Raw genomic sequence first — 19,826 nt, forward strand, 5'->3', positions numbered from 1 at the left:
TTTCATCCTTCCATCCTTCTCCAGCAATTTCTCCATGTAATTTCTCATGTTTGGTTCAGTTATCATATTGCAAAGGTTGTTTTTTTTTTTTTTGCTGTTAAAGAAAAAAAATTGATTGTATTATTATGCATTTGCACTTAAATGAATGTGGCTACTGCTGAGAGATTCAACCTTCCCTCCTGAACCTTGTTGCAGAAACTTTAAAACTCACTCCCAAGGCTTAAAAACTCATCAAGATGCAGAAACTGCTTGATAAGTGCTGATAAACAAAATGGTTTTGACAGCTTGTCATGTTAAGATCACAGAGCAATTAGCTGTCAGCAGGAACTGCTCTCCAAATAATATTTGGTGCTGCATTAAAGGAAGCTCTGACATCTGAAAACTGATAAGTAACTGGAAAAAAACAGACAAAAATAAAAATAAAAACAAAGCAACTTTGCATTTATGAACAGTGCTGTCAGAAACTCAAACCCAGAGACATGGATGCTGAGAAAATCCAGGTCTCACTTAAGGGTATCAGTTCAGATCCTCATCTTTACTTTGTCCTCTCCACAGAAAGTCATCTGTGTTTCATTTTGCAATTGTTTTATAAAGCTGTAACACCTTATAAGCTGAAAAAAAGAGTAGTAAAAGGGGAAACCCAAAGGGGGGAAAAGAAAGCAGGACTGAGTTTGACATTTTGGTGCAGCTGAGAAGGACAACTGAGAAATATTTAACACATTATTAACAACTTAAAACAGTTTGTCACCACAATTTCAGGCCAATGTGTGTGTGTCTCAGTATGTGTGTGTGTGTGTGTGTGTGTGTGTGCATGTGTGAGAGAGAGACAGCATGTGATATTCATCGTAGCCTTGGAGAAAATCAGAGTGTCGCTCTCTGCTGCCTGTTTCTGCAGCCAAATATTTGGGCTCAGGAATGCACAAGGGAACATTCACATCTGCAGCAGGCATTCATTGTGCGTGTGTGTGTGTGTATGTGTATGTGTGCGTGTAAGAGAGAGAGGTCTTTGTAGAAGCCAAATGTCCTCACAAGGACAGAAAGGCAGCAGACATCTTCAGGCTGAGGTCATTTCATTGACAAGGAACCTTTGAAGCCCTGAGGCAGTTGGGAAAGGAAAACTCAAATCCTTTATTGAAGTAAAGGTCAGACGGCGGGTATCAACAACTAACTGGCCAACTTGGCAAGGACGTGTCTGGAGCAGTTTGTTAGAGTGGCCTGTGGGGGCTGCCGAGGGTGGAGTATAAATGTTTAAAAAGCTTTCCTCACTAGCTGTGTCAGCTAACAGGGAGAGCAGGAAGCCACTGGTGCACCACGCTAAGCTAACACAGAGCCAGCTAGCATAACATCAACGGGGCAAATATATGAACAATCCAACAAAAGTGAACGGGGCAACTGCTATCGTATTTGTGGGGTTAGCATACTGATCCAGCAACAGCTAACAAGGCACAAACTTAGCACAACACTAGCATGGTTAGGGTGTCACTGATCCAACAGCAGCGAACACGTTCAAAGCCCATAGGTCGTCTGTGCATGGTTGCGTTCAGGTGACATTGAAAGGCGGAAAAGAGCGACAAAGTCCACGTCAGGAGGAGGTTGTGGTGGATGGACGGGTCAACAAAACACAGGAATATGACACAGGAGAGCGGCGTTCGATTCCCGTGTGAAAGTAGCACTTTGCGTTGTTTCTATTATCCGTGACTGTTGGTTGTTATTATTGTAACCATGGCAACAAAGATCTTCTCATGTTGAGGAAGCTACTTATTGCAACCCAAATCACCATTTTTCCTAAACCTAATCAAGCCAAGAACATTATGATAGTAACCATGGCGACAAAGTTAGATACGCTGCCACAAATGTTTATTATTGTAACCATGACAACTAGGGTTCAGTACGTCTGCCGCTGTAAGGATGATATTTCAGGAGACACTCCTATGGGTTGTATCAGAGGGTTGAAAAAAGCGTCTACTGTGGGACATATTTCTTGACAAATATGTGTGATTACACATAACATGCGTGACCACATCAAAAAGATGTTTAACTCTATCTTCTGAATTTCCCCAAGGGATGAATAAATCTATCTATCTATCTATCTATCTATCTATCTATCTATCTATCTATCTATCTATCTATCTATCTATCTATCTATCAATAGATAGATAAATGAAATACTTTATTCATCCCTTGGGGAAATTCAAATTTAAAACTCAAAATGAAATCTATTAAAAGCTATTTCAGTGAAGAAATGTCTTCTCAGGTAAAGTAACACATCATTACAACCAGTGTGTGCCTCTCTGCATGTGTCTCTCTATAATCTATGTATTTATACATATACCACGTACATTATGTGAAAGGTCTAGTTTTGTGTCAAACAAAAGCTCTCTTTGGGGAAAAGAGGCTCTGCACAAACAACATGTGCACACGCACACATGTACACAAACACTCACTGACACACAAACGGACGCCTTGTAATTCAATTAGCAGTTTCCCATCTGACACAAAATGGCGGCCGCAGTGCAGATATGTGGGACATTTTGGGGCCAAGAGCCAAGTACATAGCTTATATGCACACATGCACGCACAACACACATTCACATATACACACTAACAGACATTTTTTGTGGTTTATTTATTTATTTATATATATTGAGTGTCAGAAACTGATCAAAACCAAAACAGCTTCATTTATAAAAGTGACAAAGATCAACAGATATTTTTAAGGCATTTTTGAAGCTTTTTGAAGCGGAATGAGCCACTGGAGCATCCACACAGCTGTCAGTGTGTGTGTGTGTGTGTGTGTGTGTGTGTGAGCTGCTCTCTGGGTTTCTTCAGTATAAACACTGAAGCTGCTGCAGGATAAAAGCACCATAAACTCAAGATGCTGCTTCTTCTTTACTGAGTGATATTTGTTTTATATCAGAGCAATATTATAGCTTTTATATGAGCACTTACCAAAACTGTACCAAAAACTATTAAACTCTCTCCATGTTTTTAAAGTCAGCAGGTTAGTTTCACCTGTCACCTGTAGCATGAAGCACCAGCTGCCACCAGGAGTCTGTCTGTTAAAGTTATATTTTTACTAATCTGATGAAAAACAGGACAGTAGACTTTTTTTTTTACATGTTAAAGCTGCAAAACTGTTCGTTCCCTGTTCTTCTTCCTCATTTCATTTTCTGCCATGGTCCAGTAAAACATTGGGCAGCACAGTAACACGCGCACACACACACTTGATTTTCAGCAGCACTTCACACGAGGACAGAAGGTCATTGTGTGTTTTTGTTTCTCAGACGGTCATTTATGTAAAACTGAAGTCAGTTTGACAACAACACAAATGGACACAATGATGCTACTTTACCAAAATAATTTTTTAAAATGTATTTTTATTTCCTTTTGCAGCCTCTCAGGAGGAGTCACACACACCCTGTTTTCTATCAGCAAATCAGCTCATTCTGATTTTAAACACTGGTCACAGATTTTTTCTTGCTTTGTCTTATTCTCACTCCACAAAAAGGAAAGAAAGTGATAAACGTGTCAAGTCCTCCATCAGTATTCCTCTATTAACCACTGTATGTGTGTGTGTGTGTGTGTGTGTGTGTGTGTGTGTGAGGTAATTCATTTCTAGGACACAACAGAGCACACATACAAACACAGTGATGTGCTGTAATCAAAATAGCAATAATTATCTGCTCACTAGCAGGAAAGTCAGTGAACTAAATATCCAGTGTGAACACACAGTGTAACCACATGTAACTTTCTGATGCTGTTAAAGGTTTGTTTCCATCTGTAATTTAAATTCTATATGTAATAATATATTTACAGTCCAGGACCCAGAGGTACAGAAGAATCTTTCTGCTGCAGCACACAGTGATATTTTAGCCAGCAGAGTGTTTCCACCATTACAGAAGACACTTTCTGTTTCAACATGACAATGCCCCAGTGCACAAAGCCAGGTCCGTAAAGAACTGTTCCCATTTGGTGTGGAAGAACTCGGACAGAGTCCTGACTTCAACCCCACTCAGCACCTTTGGGATGAACCGGAGTGCAGACCGGCTGAACTGAGGCTGCAGTGGGGCAAATCTCTGCAGCCACATTTAAAACTCACACATTCAGCCTGAAACCCGGGAAGTTGAGGGGATTACGACAGCAGATTTTAAATACTACTTCCAACTGTAACATATAGTTGAAATTTTGGGGTGTCTACATACTTTTGGCCAAAAATCAAACAACTTAAAAACTGCATCTCATAAAGACCTTTATCTGAAATATATATAATAAACCAGTGAATTTACATTTAAAGATAATTCAGCAGAATAAATTCGAACATTAAATGGTCTCTTTGGCCGTCACGGTGCAGTTAACAGAAGCCCACTGTGGGTGACTGGTAGGGTCTGTGGGTCCTCTGTGGTACCTGGGGCCGTCTGATGGGGGCAGTATGTCTCACCAAACCACTTCCCTGGACCCCCCACCACAGCTACCCTCCCTCCCCCATCCCTCCTCCACCCACGGCCTACCGGGGGACTGCCGGCTCTCCTACTGTGCCTTCTGCAAGACCTGGCTTAATTTAATTAACGCTGTCGACTTTAAACAAAACCACATCTGAGCCGGGGACAGAGAGAGAGAGAGAGAGAGAGAGAGAGAGAGAGCAGGAAATAGCCAGAGATGGGAGCAGATCGCCCCGTTCAGATCGCTGAAAGGATTTAATCGGCTCAGGGTTTGAAAATATTTCACCTTCAGGGTGTCTTAGATCTTAAAAAAAAAGTTTTTTAAAGACGTCCCAGGATGCTGGTGCTGCAGCTGAAGATGAGACTCTTCACACTCTGGATCCTTTAAATCAAAACTAAAACAGTAAATGCTGAGCTTCAGGTAAAACTGTGATTTTATGGTTGTTTGGCATTTTGAAAATCAAGTCTTTTACACTGTGGCTTTGGATCCTTCAACACAATGTTCTCTTCTGTGTGTTCGAGATGATGATGAATTATTTACAGAAATTAAAAATGATGTTGAATTTGGAGGCACAGACCAGTGGGGATGTTGAGTTTTTGAGGCATTTTCACAACCTGGATCCTGTAAAATTTTCTTTTTCAGAATATTTTGTAAATGAAGTAACTGAAACAGTTAAAGATAATAAAATATTACAAAGTGAGGAACTTCAGAGCCTCTTTGAATAAATGAAACACTTAAGGATAAACAGAAGGATAAACATCAGCCAATGTACATGCATGTCCCCAAAATGACATGTACCATTTTGGAAATCACAAATCATGTAAGTCACATAATCATCCCCTCAGTCACTGATAAAATGGTCAAATTTTCCACAGCAGATCCTTTCTACACACTCAGGGATAAGCCTTATTTTTTCAACATTCATTTTTTTGATAGATAAAATGAGATTTAAAGAATAAAAATAAAAATCACATTTGATGCACTGCAATATTCACAATAAAGCTCCTTTATCTTATTTCAGGTCTTCTGGTGGTTTTTGAGGAAGTAAATAATCATACAACTGATATTTCTGGCAAATACATTATTGATGATGGACATGTCAGAATTTCAAATTTGATAATAAAATTGATTTTAAAGCAGGATTTATTCTGTTGTTTGTTCATTTTCACAGGTTCAGTTCATATTCAACCAGATCAAGTTATATCAATTTCAAAGCCAAAAAAAGCTTTAAAGCCAAAAGCTGATCCACAGCAGAGCTAACCAATTCATCAAAATACTATCAAACTCACTATATGGCCCAGTGCAATGTCTAAATCTCAGGAGCTACAATTTTTAAAAGTAAAAATGTTTAAGATAAAGATAAAATGTGTCACAATGTTCCATAAATGAAGCGTTGTGGTGCTACAGAGACATCAGCTCATACTCTCCAGTTGTAGGGGAACATGTTTGTTTGGTACAAGACCCAACAAAAATCACAATGTCATCATTTTATCGTGACTCATATCGCGGTTGTCACAATATGATTTTGTTTACATATCCTTCAGCCCGGATCCAGATGATATTACAACATTTAAAAGATCCACCAGCCTTAATTTGTAGTTTGTAAAGTGACTTTTAATGGTAGATAAGCAGGTTCCTTTATATTAAAATACAAAATAATTTATTTAAATAATAATTTCTTCAACTAAAACTGTGTCACGGATTATTTTCCATTTATCCACATGTGAATCCAACCTGAGTTCAGTCACTGACATTCACAAACCAGAGGGAGAGAGAGCGAGAGAGAGAGAGAGAGAGAGAGAGAGAGAGAGAGAGAGAGAGACTCTGTGTGTGCAGCTGGAAAAAAAAGAAAAAGAGATAAGACTAAACAGTGAACATTAAACACACTCATGCTGACACATACGTATCATTGTATTTCTATTTCCTTTAATGGCTTCATTCTCATGGTTTCATTATGGCCATTTTTGGAGATAATCTTGATGTATATGTGTGTTTCTTGTTTATTCAGTCAGCATTAGGAAAGCCCGGAGGACGAGACAGAGACTCTATCAGCCCCAACAACAAATTAACTAAAACAATAATATCTAAAGATATACTCCCAACTCCAACAAAGAAAAACAACAGCGAGACGACACTCTGCAACTTGCTAATGTTAGCAACTGATGCCTAATTTCCTTTTGATTACAAAGACGTCCCACGCTCTCCTCTCAAGTGACGTTTAATTGTTTCTCAAAGTAAATCATCAACTCAGCAAACTAAATTTGACAAATAACAATAACAAACTTGCAGCGCAGGGAGACAAGAAGGAGGGAAAAAAAGAGAAATGAATTAATTAAAAAAAAAAAAAGAACAATCGCCCGCAGTGGATGTGAAACAGAGATGAAAGGAAGCAGACAAGACCTTTTGCCTTAAATGAAGTGTGTTCATAAGCTGGAGCATATGGGACGGCAGCAAAACAACAACAACAAGGAAAACAAGTTGAAACACACAAAAAATGACACATTAAATCTATATTTGTCACAAAATGATGATAAAGATCCGTCACAGAAATATATGTATTCATATTTGTTAGAAATCTACAAAACAAACAAAAAATGACATATTACAATGGTTAAAACATAAAGTGAAAGCCACGAAATGGCAGAGAAGGTGCGGGAGGATGTAGCAAGTCAAATGTTATAAGGTTACTGCTTCTGCCCCCAGTGGCCACAATTGATTTACTGTAGCAACACAACTTCTCATGTCACTGAATCAATGACACAAAGCACAGTTTGTACGGCAACACAAACTGTGTTCCAAATGTAGACACTACAGTGTCCTCCCTTCATGACTTTAAAATATTTCAGACACTGTAGGAGCAGATTTTTGGAGAATCAGGACATTTTTTAAAAGATATATGTGTGAAAAAAATGCACATATTTAGCCAAAGCAAACATGAGCTTTCAGCACACTCACTGAGCCAAATCAAGTGTGTAGAGGAGACTGGGGACGGTTGCAACAAGGGACAGTTGCAACAAGTCTCCAATCAGAGTGTTGACACTCATCCTGCACATGCTCAGTTAGACCCTCCCCCCACCAGGAAGACAGATGACATATTCAACATCTGCTGCTGCATTTATTCAGAAAGTTGTTTTGGAGGTAGGAAAGTAATTTTCTTCGTGAGCTGTATTTTTGTCAAACTGTTCTCATGAATTAATCAAAACTCTGAATTATTGTTTTGTTTCAATTACATTGTTTAAATGACAGGGTTAGCAAGTGTCAAGGTGTCCAGTTAGGACATGATGTTCTGTCATGGCTGTTAGGGCGGGGACGGTTGGGACAAGTCATTGTAACTGTCCTCAGGCTAAGCAGCCATTAAAACAGCCACACAACAGTTTGTTTCAACATTTTAAGTTCAAAATCGCCAAAATATGCAGCTAATTTTGTCCCACAGCAAACAGATGCAACCAAAATTGATGAAAATGAGCAATTTTTTCAAGTAATTTAAAAACATGTTATTTGGGGAATTATTTTATCAGCCTCTAGTGGTCTCATAATATATTTGCCTGTTCTGTTCATCATTAGCAATAAAATAAATAAATTGTGCCTATATTTTGACTCAAGGTAGACCTATGTTCTGCACAAAACAAAACTCAACACCCTGTTCTTTGATAAATATTATTACATAAATAAATAATTATATAAATACATACAATACCATAATATTATTGTAAAAAAACTGCATATTTTCAGAACACTGTGATCCCTGATCTGTGCTGCAACTGTCCGCAGCATTGGGGTCAGTTGCAACATCTGAATTCTTCTATTCAAATAAACATTGTGAATGATATGTGACATGTAATCATCTTTAAATGGTATGGGTAATTAGCAGACAGATATAAGTTTAATATGTGAACGTTGTGTTGGTCTAGTTCAAATAATCTCTGAGTAATAGAGAGAAATGCAAAAAGTGGTGCAACCGTCCTCTATCTTCATCCTGGTGATGATGGGTAGGTTTATTGTCTGTCCTAAATCCAACTCAAAGAATGAATGAATCCCTTTTCTGCGGCTCAGTGAGGGAGCTCTGTCCAAAGAAACACAGAGAGGATATCTCATACCAAAACACAGTAACCGTGGTAGATACCAGGTTTCATTTGGTTCCCTCAGACCTCTGATGCCTCATATTAGCCTCACATGTTTGGATATAAAAATGTGTGTGCGTGGAGTTTACGCAAAGCCAGTTTTCTCATAAAGAGAACTTTTGTTTTTGGCCTCTGTGTGTTGCCATAGAACCACACACACTCACACTGACACACACACTCACACACACTTACATTACAGGCATTCCTATGTGAAGCTGTGTTTGTACTCAGAGCAGGTGCAGACTGCAGAGAGAGAGAGAGAGTGTGTGTGAGTGTGTGTGTGTGTGTATGTGTGTGTGTGTGTATGTATGTGTGTGTTACTTCACGTCTGCACTTACATTCTCTGTAAGAGCTCAGTGTGTCTGTTAGTCTGTAAATCTGTGACGTCCACCACCATCATCAGAAAATTTGCCTTCATATGTTTGTTATTCTGTGATTTTTCTTCTTCTTTTGTTCACTCTCTCCACAACTTTATTTAAATTCAACACATCAGTCTGGCTTTTATTATGCGTCTGTCGTAAATCAGTACAGACTGCAGGTCCTGTTGTGTAATTGTAGTTGTTTTCCCAGCTCTATTGAAATATTCATGTGTCACTAACACACACACACTCTTTGTAAATACCCTGTGTATTTATGATAATGAGATAAAGCTCAGATCCTGATGACCTTTGACCCCATGATGTTTTGTAGATTTTTGGATTTTGAATTTAAAAAAATCTTAACATACACTCACATAGCCTAAATACTAATTACTAAATACTACTACTAATAATAGTAATAACACTAATAGTACAGCCTGTACTGCTAAATTCAAATCAAATCATTCTACATGGAAATACACACTCAAACTTTTATAACTATGAATAAAATTTAAAACAATATAAAGATTTGTCTCATATCAAAATACATATTAAAGATGTGCACATTTAAAACATTGATTAATAAATGATTTTATGTGTATTTTACATTCTAACTTTCACCCATTCACATAATGAAAATTACAGTAAACAGCCTCAATCTGATACTTATGAAATGATTCAATGGATTTTGGATTAATGTGACTGATACTACGCTGTATTTTTAATACCTATAATAATGCTACTGTTAATATTTACATCAAAATGACAAGGCTATAAATGAAGCAGAAAAAAGAAATTAAGTGTAAATATGAGAGAAAAACTGACAACTAACAACAGAGAATCTGTTGCATTCATTTGTTCACGACAGAAACACTGAATCAACAGCAGTGATCAGTTAGATCTATTGATATCCAATAGGAGCGTGAGAGGACAAACATTTAGACGATGCTCTAATCGCTCACTTAATCAACTGATTTAAAACTACATGTGAAACAAAATGATTCCAATAAGCTTAATTCATGTTTAACTTACACAATTGCTTCCTGCGGAATTAACACACGTAAAAATGGTTTCTGAAGGCACCAGAAAACAAACAAAAAAAAATTCCATCAATGTCTTTCTGAAAATATAAATGTCAAGAAAGAAAAAGCAAAAGAAAAACAGTCATCAGGCGATTTAAGAGTTCAGGTTTCTGCACTAAAGAGAGGAGGAAGGACGACGACTAACAGCTCTGTCGGCTGCTGGAGGCAGGAATGAAAACACGCTTCAGCTTCGTCGTCGTCGATGTTGGCAGCATGTTTGGAGGCCGGACCATCCAAAAAAAAAAAAAAAAACTCAGAGCGGAGCAGGAATGTCCAAACAGACACATGAGGGCTGAGCTTTGAAACACAGATGGAGAACTTACAGAAAAATCTTTGTGGGGCTGATCAGAGTTAGAAACAAGCAGCTGACAGGGTCACATGTTCGTTACATGTTCTTTCCCTGCAGCAAGGAACAACAGTGGATTTCATATGTGAGGTTTTGTTACGTTCCAGACAAATAATCAGTGTCCTCTGTTTGTTTTTATTGATGTCAAACACAATGATCAAACGCCACTGTCGCTCTGTGCAGAGGAAACTCTTTTAGTTCAACAAACAAATCTATCTTTTACTTAAAACACCATACAACACACACACACACACACACACACACACACACAGTCGTCCATGCAAATAGGGCCTTGGTAATGTACAACCACAGTCTTAGATAGACACGTCATACAGTATATTGTTATTTTCAGGATTAAAAAATGCCATAAAATGTGATGTAACTGGATCCAGATATGTTTTTATGTTAAAACTGTTTAGATTTTGTGTGTGTCTCTATAAGTCACCGCACATCAGACATATATGAACAGACAGAGGACAGAGTGTGTCCTGATGGGAGATTCTGAGCCTTTGTAAAGTAAAAATATAAAGTGGATAAATGTTTGTCTTTTTGTTTTTCCCTTTGGGATGAATATAATTAGTATTGTTTTCCACAAGGGGACTGAGTCAGCTACTAGCAGTTCCTGTTTGCTTGCACTATGACCCTGCTTGTACAAACAGCAGTCGCTGGATACAGAAGAAACATGAAGGACAGATAATGTTGCTGTTTATATTGTCAGCCCTGGTGTCGAGCTCTGAAAGTGTGTTTCTAAAGTGTTTCAGTCTTTTGGTTGTCAGGAGGCAAAGTTCAGAGCTCGACTAAAAACCCTAAAATAAAAGTAAAACCAAAACCGAAGTGATTATGAAAATGCACACCTGTCAGCAATCTGATGCTTTTTCACAATAAAAGCCAGAGCTCCAAACAAGGCCTCGATGCTGAAGCTGACTCATGACACCACAGGACCTGGGCTGCTGTTATTTAAGAGACATCTAAACTAAAAATGGAGCAACTCTAAACCCACAAAGCTCTCGACTCAGCTTCTGCTCGCTGTCATAACTGAGACTGGCGCCAAAAACTACCTCTGGATTTATTTTTCTGCAGTCGCACCGCTTCTCCATTTCACAGGGAGCGGGTCCCCTCCTGGTTTCTTTTCCTCTTGATGTGAACAGGAGGAAGCAGGGAGGATTACTCACATCACAGAGATGGAAACACAGAGGGTTACAGCACAGAGAGGAGGCGGCTCTGAGCCCCACACACATGAAGGCAATGCAAGTACAAGAGCGATCCAAAACCCTGGATCACATGACTGTCCACCCAGAGAGAGGTGTGACGAGCACAGACGTCAGAGGGAGGACTCTGGACTCAGGACTCTGACACCAGAGACCAGAGTTCATGTCCTGGGTCATGTGTCCGATCCCGTCCTTCCATACACCGTATTTACAAAAATGTAACCAAAACCACAAAAGAAATCCTCTGAAGGACAGAGAACAGTGCAGAAGAAGGTGCCAGGGAATTTGAAAAATAAAAACCAGCCTATCCAAGTATTCTTCTTTAGAGAGGAAGATGTCAAGGCCTGGTCACACCAGCATTTAGCAGTGGCTTGTGGCTAAATCTATTTAATTCAAGGGAATCACACAATTCATGCTTTCTTACTAGTTGCACTTTTAATTGAACCTCTTCTACCGGAGAATTAACTGCTGCAACAAAAGAGACACAGTCTGCTGACACTTATGAGACAGGAGTCAGTGGTCAAGTATGTCTTTTGAATAACTGTGTGAACTTACTGTCCTTGTCCTGTTTGCTCACAGTTAGCTCCAAGGGCATTTTACCTTCTTCCAGTTCCAGAGGTCCTGACGGCTGGTTTTAATGCTCATTCTGAATACAGGCTGTGTGCATTTCTCTGTGGACTGAGGCTTTGATACTTTCACAGTATTAATATAGAACCTAGACCTGCTTTATAATCAAAAACACATGGACATCTGCTTGTATACAACATGGGACTTTTAATTTGTATCAGCAAATGTATTTTGAAAGACACATAATGCCATCTGGATTGTGTTTGTTTTTTTTTTGTTTTTTTATCAGCACGATCATGAACATATCTTTAAACAGTTCACTGACAATATATTTCATTAGTTTTTCTGTCACATCATGATGAACATTTTCGGCTGCATGTTAAGGTCGAAGGAAGATGGTGATAAAACATGTGATGCTGACTCGAAGCAGAAACTACACTGTTTTTCAGACCCTCACCAGAGTGTTTTTGTTGCCTAAATCTAACCATGGACACAGGATGTGAACCCTGACGTCTTTGTGTAATCACCACACACCTCCCCACTCCTTCTGTGTTACAGGAACGGGGCACTTTATGGATGGAAAAAAAACAAAAAAAATATTGCCAATGATATTTCCTTCCAAAGAGTGTGTTTCCTAATAAACAAAAAATGTCAAAGTTGAAACTGACTGAATGGTTGAAAGGCTCCACCCTACAAGCGAGGTGCCTCCACTCGCTCCAGCCACTAAATGATGTAGCAGCGTAGAAAGTGCAAGTGCCAGGGTATCATAATATATTAGTTTCCTTCCAGTTGGATATTTCTGCAGTGATTTCATATTAAAATAAGGTAACGGTCAGACATCACGTCTCCTCTCTCCACAGGAAACATCTCATCCACTTCACACACACAACAACAGCAACCTGTCAAACAAACCACACGTCTTACTCCAAGCTTTGCTGTTTTTTTTTTTTAAACGTCTTTCCTCACCTCTCTTGCTTTCTCTTTTACTGACCCCCTCCCCTTGCTCCTCCCCCCCGGTGAGGCTGATGTAGGCACAGACAGGCCGAGGACAGAGGGGAGGAAGCGGGACAAAGCGGGCCGGGGCCACAGAAAGGCAGACTCCTGCCGAGCCAGAGACGTGGCTGACACACTGTACATTCAGCCGTCGTTAACTGGCCATTAATGAGGTCAGCGTGAGAAAAACAACTCTCCACATGTAAAACAGCTTCAAGTCGAAAACTGAAATACATCTAATGACCACTAGATCTGCTTTTCATTTATAAAGACATGAATCTCGAATCTTGTGTCATCGACAGCCACCAACCCAAACACAGAATCAACTGAACGTCAGATTAAACAGAGAATAAGAGAAAATCATCAGACGAGAAGCTGGAGGTTGGAAAATTTCACTGGATTTTTGAAAGCAACATCAGACCAAAGTAAGGTTGTAGTTTAAAGCAATAAACTCAAATAAACAACAGAGCATATTGTTCTCACAGAAACAGAGAAAGCCAATGTTCAGGCCAAACTGCAGACAAGTCTGAAACTAGAAAATAAGTAAAATGTGTGAAACATCAGCAAACATTGTGCTGCTATTAAATATTGAAAAACATCCACTGAATGCTCTAAAACCCAAAGTGACGTCTTCAAATGTCAAAGATATTCACTTCACAGTGATTTAAAGCAGCACATCTCAGAAGATGGAACAAGCAGATGTTTGAGGTTTGTTGTGGGTAAATCCCTGAAAAGATTGGTGATTAATTTTCTTTTGATTGACTCATTGTTCTTGCTGCAGTTTTTGTTATTTGGTGGACTAATGGTCTTGGATCTTCTTCCTTGAACTGGCTAAACTGAGGATGAGTGTGACTAAAGATCTCCAGGCAGCGGCCGAGTCCAGCAGCTGGTAAGAGTTTCAGTCCAAACTGTCTAAAAAATCCCAAAGCCCAATAAATAAATCAGCTAATTAATCAATATCTGGGAAAAGCATCATACAAATTTAAATGGAAACACTTTACTTTCAGTCACACGATTTAGCATTTTCTGTTGGTTTATAACATGTTATAATGTTGATATAAGTGTTTAAGAACATAATTCTTTTAATTAACAACTATTAGAAATAAACTACCCATAAGTGCAGGCTGGTGACAATATAGTAAAACACACTTGCAATAATATAAAAACTTATGTGTGTTTTTGGTGAAGGTTGTCATCGCTGAGGAATACAGTACATGTCTGTATACTGCTTACAATACAAACAGGAGGATGTGAAGTTAAATAAGATGTTTTTAGTTCATTGTATTCCCTCTATTTTTATTTTAGAAGAGTAATCATTGTTTATTTAATGACAGATTATTTGGTTTGGAATGAAACTCTTCCAGCTGATTGTTAAAAACAGGAAACAACAGCTGTTTGAGTCCAGCGTCATCTTCATCGCCACAAAATTTACAAAACCAGGCGTCGTTTGCAGTTTTTCTTTTCAAACAACTGTATTTTTTTGTATTTTCCTTTCAAACCTATTTAAAAAAATCTCCAACACAGACAAGAGTGGTGACAGTTTCAGTCCAAAATGCTACAGATAGATCCAACCCACTCACTGATCAATTAATCAATCAGTTAATCAATAAAAAAGGAAACAAGCCAATGTGTTCATATTCTACTAAATAAATACAGTTGGTCATTGAAAAAAATTCATCATTTGTGTTATTAAATTTCTTTACATTTAGAGGAACAGATTAATTTTTTAATGTTGGGTTATTTACTCTGGCCTGAAACTGTTCCAGCTGATTCCATGAAAACAGGAACCAATGACACAAAGCCGACAGCTGAGTCCAGCTCGTCTCCGACAGCAGCGTCATCTTCATTTCCCACATAACCAGGCAACGTTTGCAATTTTGTCTTTTCCCACAACTTCATGTTTTTTTTTCTGCCACAAAACCAGCTCAGTGATTTCAAACATGCAGGAGCCTTTTCTTCAGCGACACACACTCAAAGCAGCGATAATACCGCGCAAATAATAAGAAAAAAAGGCATGGTATCACTTACTGAGGACGGCAAGCCGGGAGGGACCTTCCGCACCTTTTTTGGGGGGATGTCTGAAAGCAAGAGAAAAAAAAGCAACAAAACAATACATGAGGGTTTAACAGGCCTTTTATTTCTCTTTTAAAAGGATGTTCTGGTTTGATTTGTTTGAATTTAATCGATCACCTAAAGAGGAAAGAGCGAGGCCACCCCACCACACCCCCCAATATATTTACAAAGAAAGTTTTCACTGCTAAAAGAGCGACACAGTAAGATGCAGAAAATAAAGACAGGATACAAAAAGCACAGGGCTGATTTTTTTTCTTGTTTTTTTCTTTTGGCTTTGATAAAAGAAGGAGGGTGGCTTTTGACATGTTTATATTATTTTTCAGGGTTTCTCTCAAGGGGAGTGAGGAAGCAGTCTATTAACTGGGAAGGTGAGACTTTGATGGAAAAATGAAAGAGCATTTTTTTTCTTTTCTTTTTTTTTTTTTTTGGGCAAATGGCCCCTGAGTTGTTTTGCGTGTGTTTGTGTCCTCTCAAGGCTAACACCACCAAGGCTACATGGCAGTCACTATTGTCCCTGTATTTTCTTTTCTTTTCTTACACTCCCTCCTTTGAAATCACACACACACACACACACATACACACACACACACACACACACACACACACACACACACACACACACACACACACAACACACACACACAACACAGCCATGGGAAAACAGGATGGTCACAAAGTCACATAGACACACACTCACAATGTTCGGCCTTCTACGCAGCCACGTTTCAGACGACACACGGCGGCTGTGAACTGGGATCTCACTGCAGCCACTGACAGAAGTTTTTTGTTTGGTAATTACCTAATTCAAACTAAAGTGCTGTTTTATTTCATCTGATTTTAGAGGAGCTGTGCAGCGTCCTACTGAAAATACTGAGACTGCAGATCAAGAAGTATTGCAAATACGTCACTCTTGGAGGAGATGAAAGATTTGAGCCATAAAACCTAAAAAAAAAAAGGAGGGAAGCACTTTCCTAGTGCCTCATGATGTGAAAATCAGGATGCATTTTCATTGCTCGGAGAGGTGAGGTGTTTTTTTTTTTTCAACTAAACAATCACACTGAAAAATCACTGAAATAAAACACATCATAAAGAGTCATTTTTATTAATTAATTTAGACTGAATTAAAAATAATTTTATGAATCAAATGAGTTTGTACCTTCAAACACAACAATACAAATTATTATTATTGTCAAGGTGAAGGGCCCTTGATATTGGGAGTTTTTATAGTAGAATTAGAGGAGTTTTGATTTGTTTTTAATGTTTATTGAGTGACTGATAAACCCTGAAAGCCCACACTCAGACTACACTTTGACACCCCATGCTAACAGTGTGTATGACTCAATATAACATGAAACAACAATGAGATCAAAAACAAAAATTATTTTCATTTTGTTCAAATTTATGTAAAATTTTTAAATTAATTACTCAAATTTGAGCCAAAATGACTTTTTAAGATTCAGTTTTGCAGCGTGCAGGAATGTATTTAGGGAGAAAAATCACTGCATAAACAACTAAATGTGTCTTTGATTGAGATCATCTGTAAACCTCCTCATCAGGAACATCCTGCTTGAATGTGTCATTTAGAAACAAAACTATGCCGTTTCTATAAATCATACCATTTTGTCAACAACACGGAAAAAGGCTGCTGAAAGAAAGAAGCGAATTTACTTCGTATTACACCACATTCACAAACACTTCTGGTTTCTAATTGGTTGACAGGTGTTCATTAAAATTATATAACGGCACAGCTCAAACTAAGTTCTGGGAAACAGCTTCTCAAGCTACGTTACACTGCAGGTAATAACAGCACTGGTGTTTTAGGTCCTGTTAGCAGTTAACTGACAAAAAAAATGGGGCTCCACGTACGGCCACTTGGTTTTCAGTATATTAGGTCCAAATCCTACTTCCATACAGGTTCATATTATTGTTTTATTATTGTTATTTTGTCGTAGTTTAGTGACAGAACTGTGAATGTGATTGCGTCACTCAATGTATGGTGAATGTGTAGTGTGTGTGTGTGTGTGTGTGTGTGTGTGTTAACGGCATCTCACCCATGGTGTCCATATGCAGCGTTCTCCTCCGCGGGTTGGAGCCGTAGTGCTGGTAGTACTGGCCGGCAGGCTTGGTGGGCGACGCCGCGCCCGGACTCCCCAAACCCAACTCACCACCCAGTATTGACTGTCGAGAGACAAAGACAAAAGAAAGAGAGAGAGTATTAATCTAACACTCATCAGGCAGAATCATGTGATCTTATGGCTCAGGTACCATGAAAGACTCAACATGCTTCACAAGTTGTATCTATATATAATTTCATGAAAAAATAGTTGGGGCCTTTTTTCAGCAGTGAATTTATACACATTTGGTGCTCAGATGACTTTTTTTTTTTTTTTAAAGCATACAATAACACCAAAATGTTGAATTTAAATTGAAAAAGAATTGAATCTGTTTCATATATAAAAATAAATAAATATATAATAATCCAAACTGAAATTATTGGCCTCCTCCGCAACATTAAAATCAGTCAGGAGGCTGAAGTTCATTCACGGTTCATAGTTAGAGCGACGAGACGAGTTTAAATGTCATCAGCAGTTTATAATTATTATTATTGATCTTTGGGATGTCAATCGCTTGAAATATTGTCATGGAGGGAAACTCAAACGTTAAAAAAATAACTGGAACGATGACGAGCGTTGGGGAAGTGGTGCTGAAGAACATCAGGATGTTGATCAGAGGATGTGGAAGGTATCTGAGATACTGACGACCGTCAGGATATTGAGGGCAAAATGGGATGAATGAATGTGAAGGTGCTGACGGTCAAAAAGTGGAGTTATCTGAAATGTTGGTCTGAACACAGAGAAGCAGGAAGGCTGTTAGTGCTGTGGAATGCGAAGCGCCAGAAATACTGAGGGATTGTTCAGAATATTTACATCAATCAGAATATTGATCGCTGATATGTTAAAATTTGTTTTTAAAATATTTAATAATAGCTGGGATGTTGGTGATGAAATTTTTGTTTGAATGGAGGTTTGTGTTGCATGGCGGTTACTGTAGCTACGATTGGAAGCAGTATTTACATCAAACTGAAGTCACTACAATATATAAGCTCAAATTCTGCACATATGAAATGGCATTGAATAATAACATAGAGCCTGAAAAACAAAATAAACACGGTTTTTCAAGGTAATGGAATTCAAATTACTAAAAATACTATTATATTATCACTAGACAATATTTAATACCAACACAGTAATCACACAACTGTATTAAACAGTTTGATAACATGCGTAACACTTGCGTAGCACAGTCTTAGATGTGCGACCATCCATGCCATGTAGCGTGAATGTGGTGGAATGATGGTTAGAATATATAGTTGTGTACATGCATGTGTATGTACGTATGTATGTGCGTCTCTGTATTACTGCTCCAAAGAGAAATGATAGTCAGTATAGTACGGGTAGGTAGCTACATATGGAAGTCCAAGTCTGCCAACGTTAAAATAAAATAATTTATTCCGATGAATATGTCATTTTCAATTTGTGTGAGCATGATGTTTGACAACTGTAAAACTGCCATTGAAAAAAACTTTTTCATTTTAGTACTTGAAATATTAGTAAATAAAAAAGAAGTCAACGGTTAAAAAAAAACCTCACCTAACCCTAACCCATCCAAATCATAACAATGCCTTAATAAGACAGATAGATAGATGGATTCTTATATACGTTAGGTACAATAAGTGAAAGAAAGTTTAACATCAGAAAGACAAATGAATAAATAAATGACTGATTTGAAGCCCTCTAACTGCCAGGAACAAAGTCTACCTCAGATGTCTCAAACCAAGCTGATAACGACGAATGAAACCACGGATGTGACGGTATTTACCTCCATGAGAGCGACCTCATGCTGCTCAGCGTGGAGACGACCTCACAGCTCCACAGCTCACAGTCTAACTTCTCCTTTCTGCTGCCTTTGCCCTGCTCTAACTGTGACTCTGTTTACGGCTCAAACTTAGCAAACCGCTCACACAATTGTCCCCCCTAATTAAGTTCAATGATTCGGCAGCAACAAGTGGCGTCTGGGCCGACTCGGAGAGAGGGGAACGCAAGAAGAAAAGGCAGAGAGGAAGGATGGAGGAGAGGGTCTTTTTTTTTTTTAAAGTGGCACAAAAAGTTAGCGAGAAGGAAGGAGGTGAAAAAGAACCTGCCCCCCCCTTAAATAGACTCCACCACTACTCCGTTAAAGTGTAGATTTTTTTCCCAGCTTTCTCGTTAAGTAATTAGTGTGCAGTGTATTTAAAGCAGAGGGTGGAGGAGAATGTGTGGAGGGGTGGGGGGGTGGGGGGGTTGGATGTTTTTCAGGCTAATCTGAATTCTGATCAGCTCGTTCATCCTCTCCGCGGCTGAAAACAAGAGTTAGCTTGGCACTGCTGGGCCAAGGAAGGCTTTTCTCATGCTAAACAGGGCCTAAGTAGGCCAATTACAGGGCCAGCCTCGGTCTCTGAGCCATTCTCCAGCTTAAAACAAAAGGGCCCTTGTCTTAAATAAAGTCAGTCACACACACAGAGAGGGAGAGGGAGTCAGACACAAAGGCACACACACACACAATCACACACCAATTCAGTCATCCTGTTCCTCTGTCCG

At 38.8% G+C, this 19,826-nt stretch overlaps 1 protein-coding gene across 9 annotated transcripts in view; it reads right to left on the reverse strand.

Moving 5' to 3' along the window:
* Positions 1-19,826, reverse strand: part of tcf4 (transcription factor 4) — a 238,751-nt gene that overhangs the window by 89,642 nt on the left and 129,283 nt on the right. For all 9 annotated transcript variants that reach the window (XM_071466341.1, XM_071466345.1, XM_071466338.1 and 6 more), the window contains 2 exons: positions 17,241-17,367; positions 15,145-15,194 (listed from right to left, as the gene is read on the reverse strand). In XM_071466341.1, the coding sequence (XP_071322442.1) occupies positions 15,145-15,194; positions 17,241-17,367 (177 nt within the window). The remainder of the gene's footprint in view (positions 1-15,144; positions 15,195-17,240; positions 17,368-19,826) is intronic.

The sequence above is a fragment of the Trachinotus anak genome, unplaced genomic scaffold (genome assembly GCF_046630095.1).
Source record: "Trachinotus anak isolate AG129_WGS33_773 ecotype Australia unplaced genomic scaffold, CSIRO_AGI_Tana_v1 ptg000028l, whole genome shotgun sequence".
Lineage (NCBI taxonomy): Eukaryota > Metazoa > Chordata > Actinopteri > Carangiformes > Carangidae > Trachinotus > Trachinotus anak.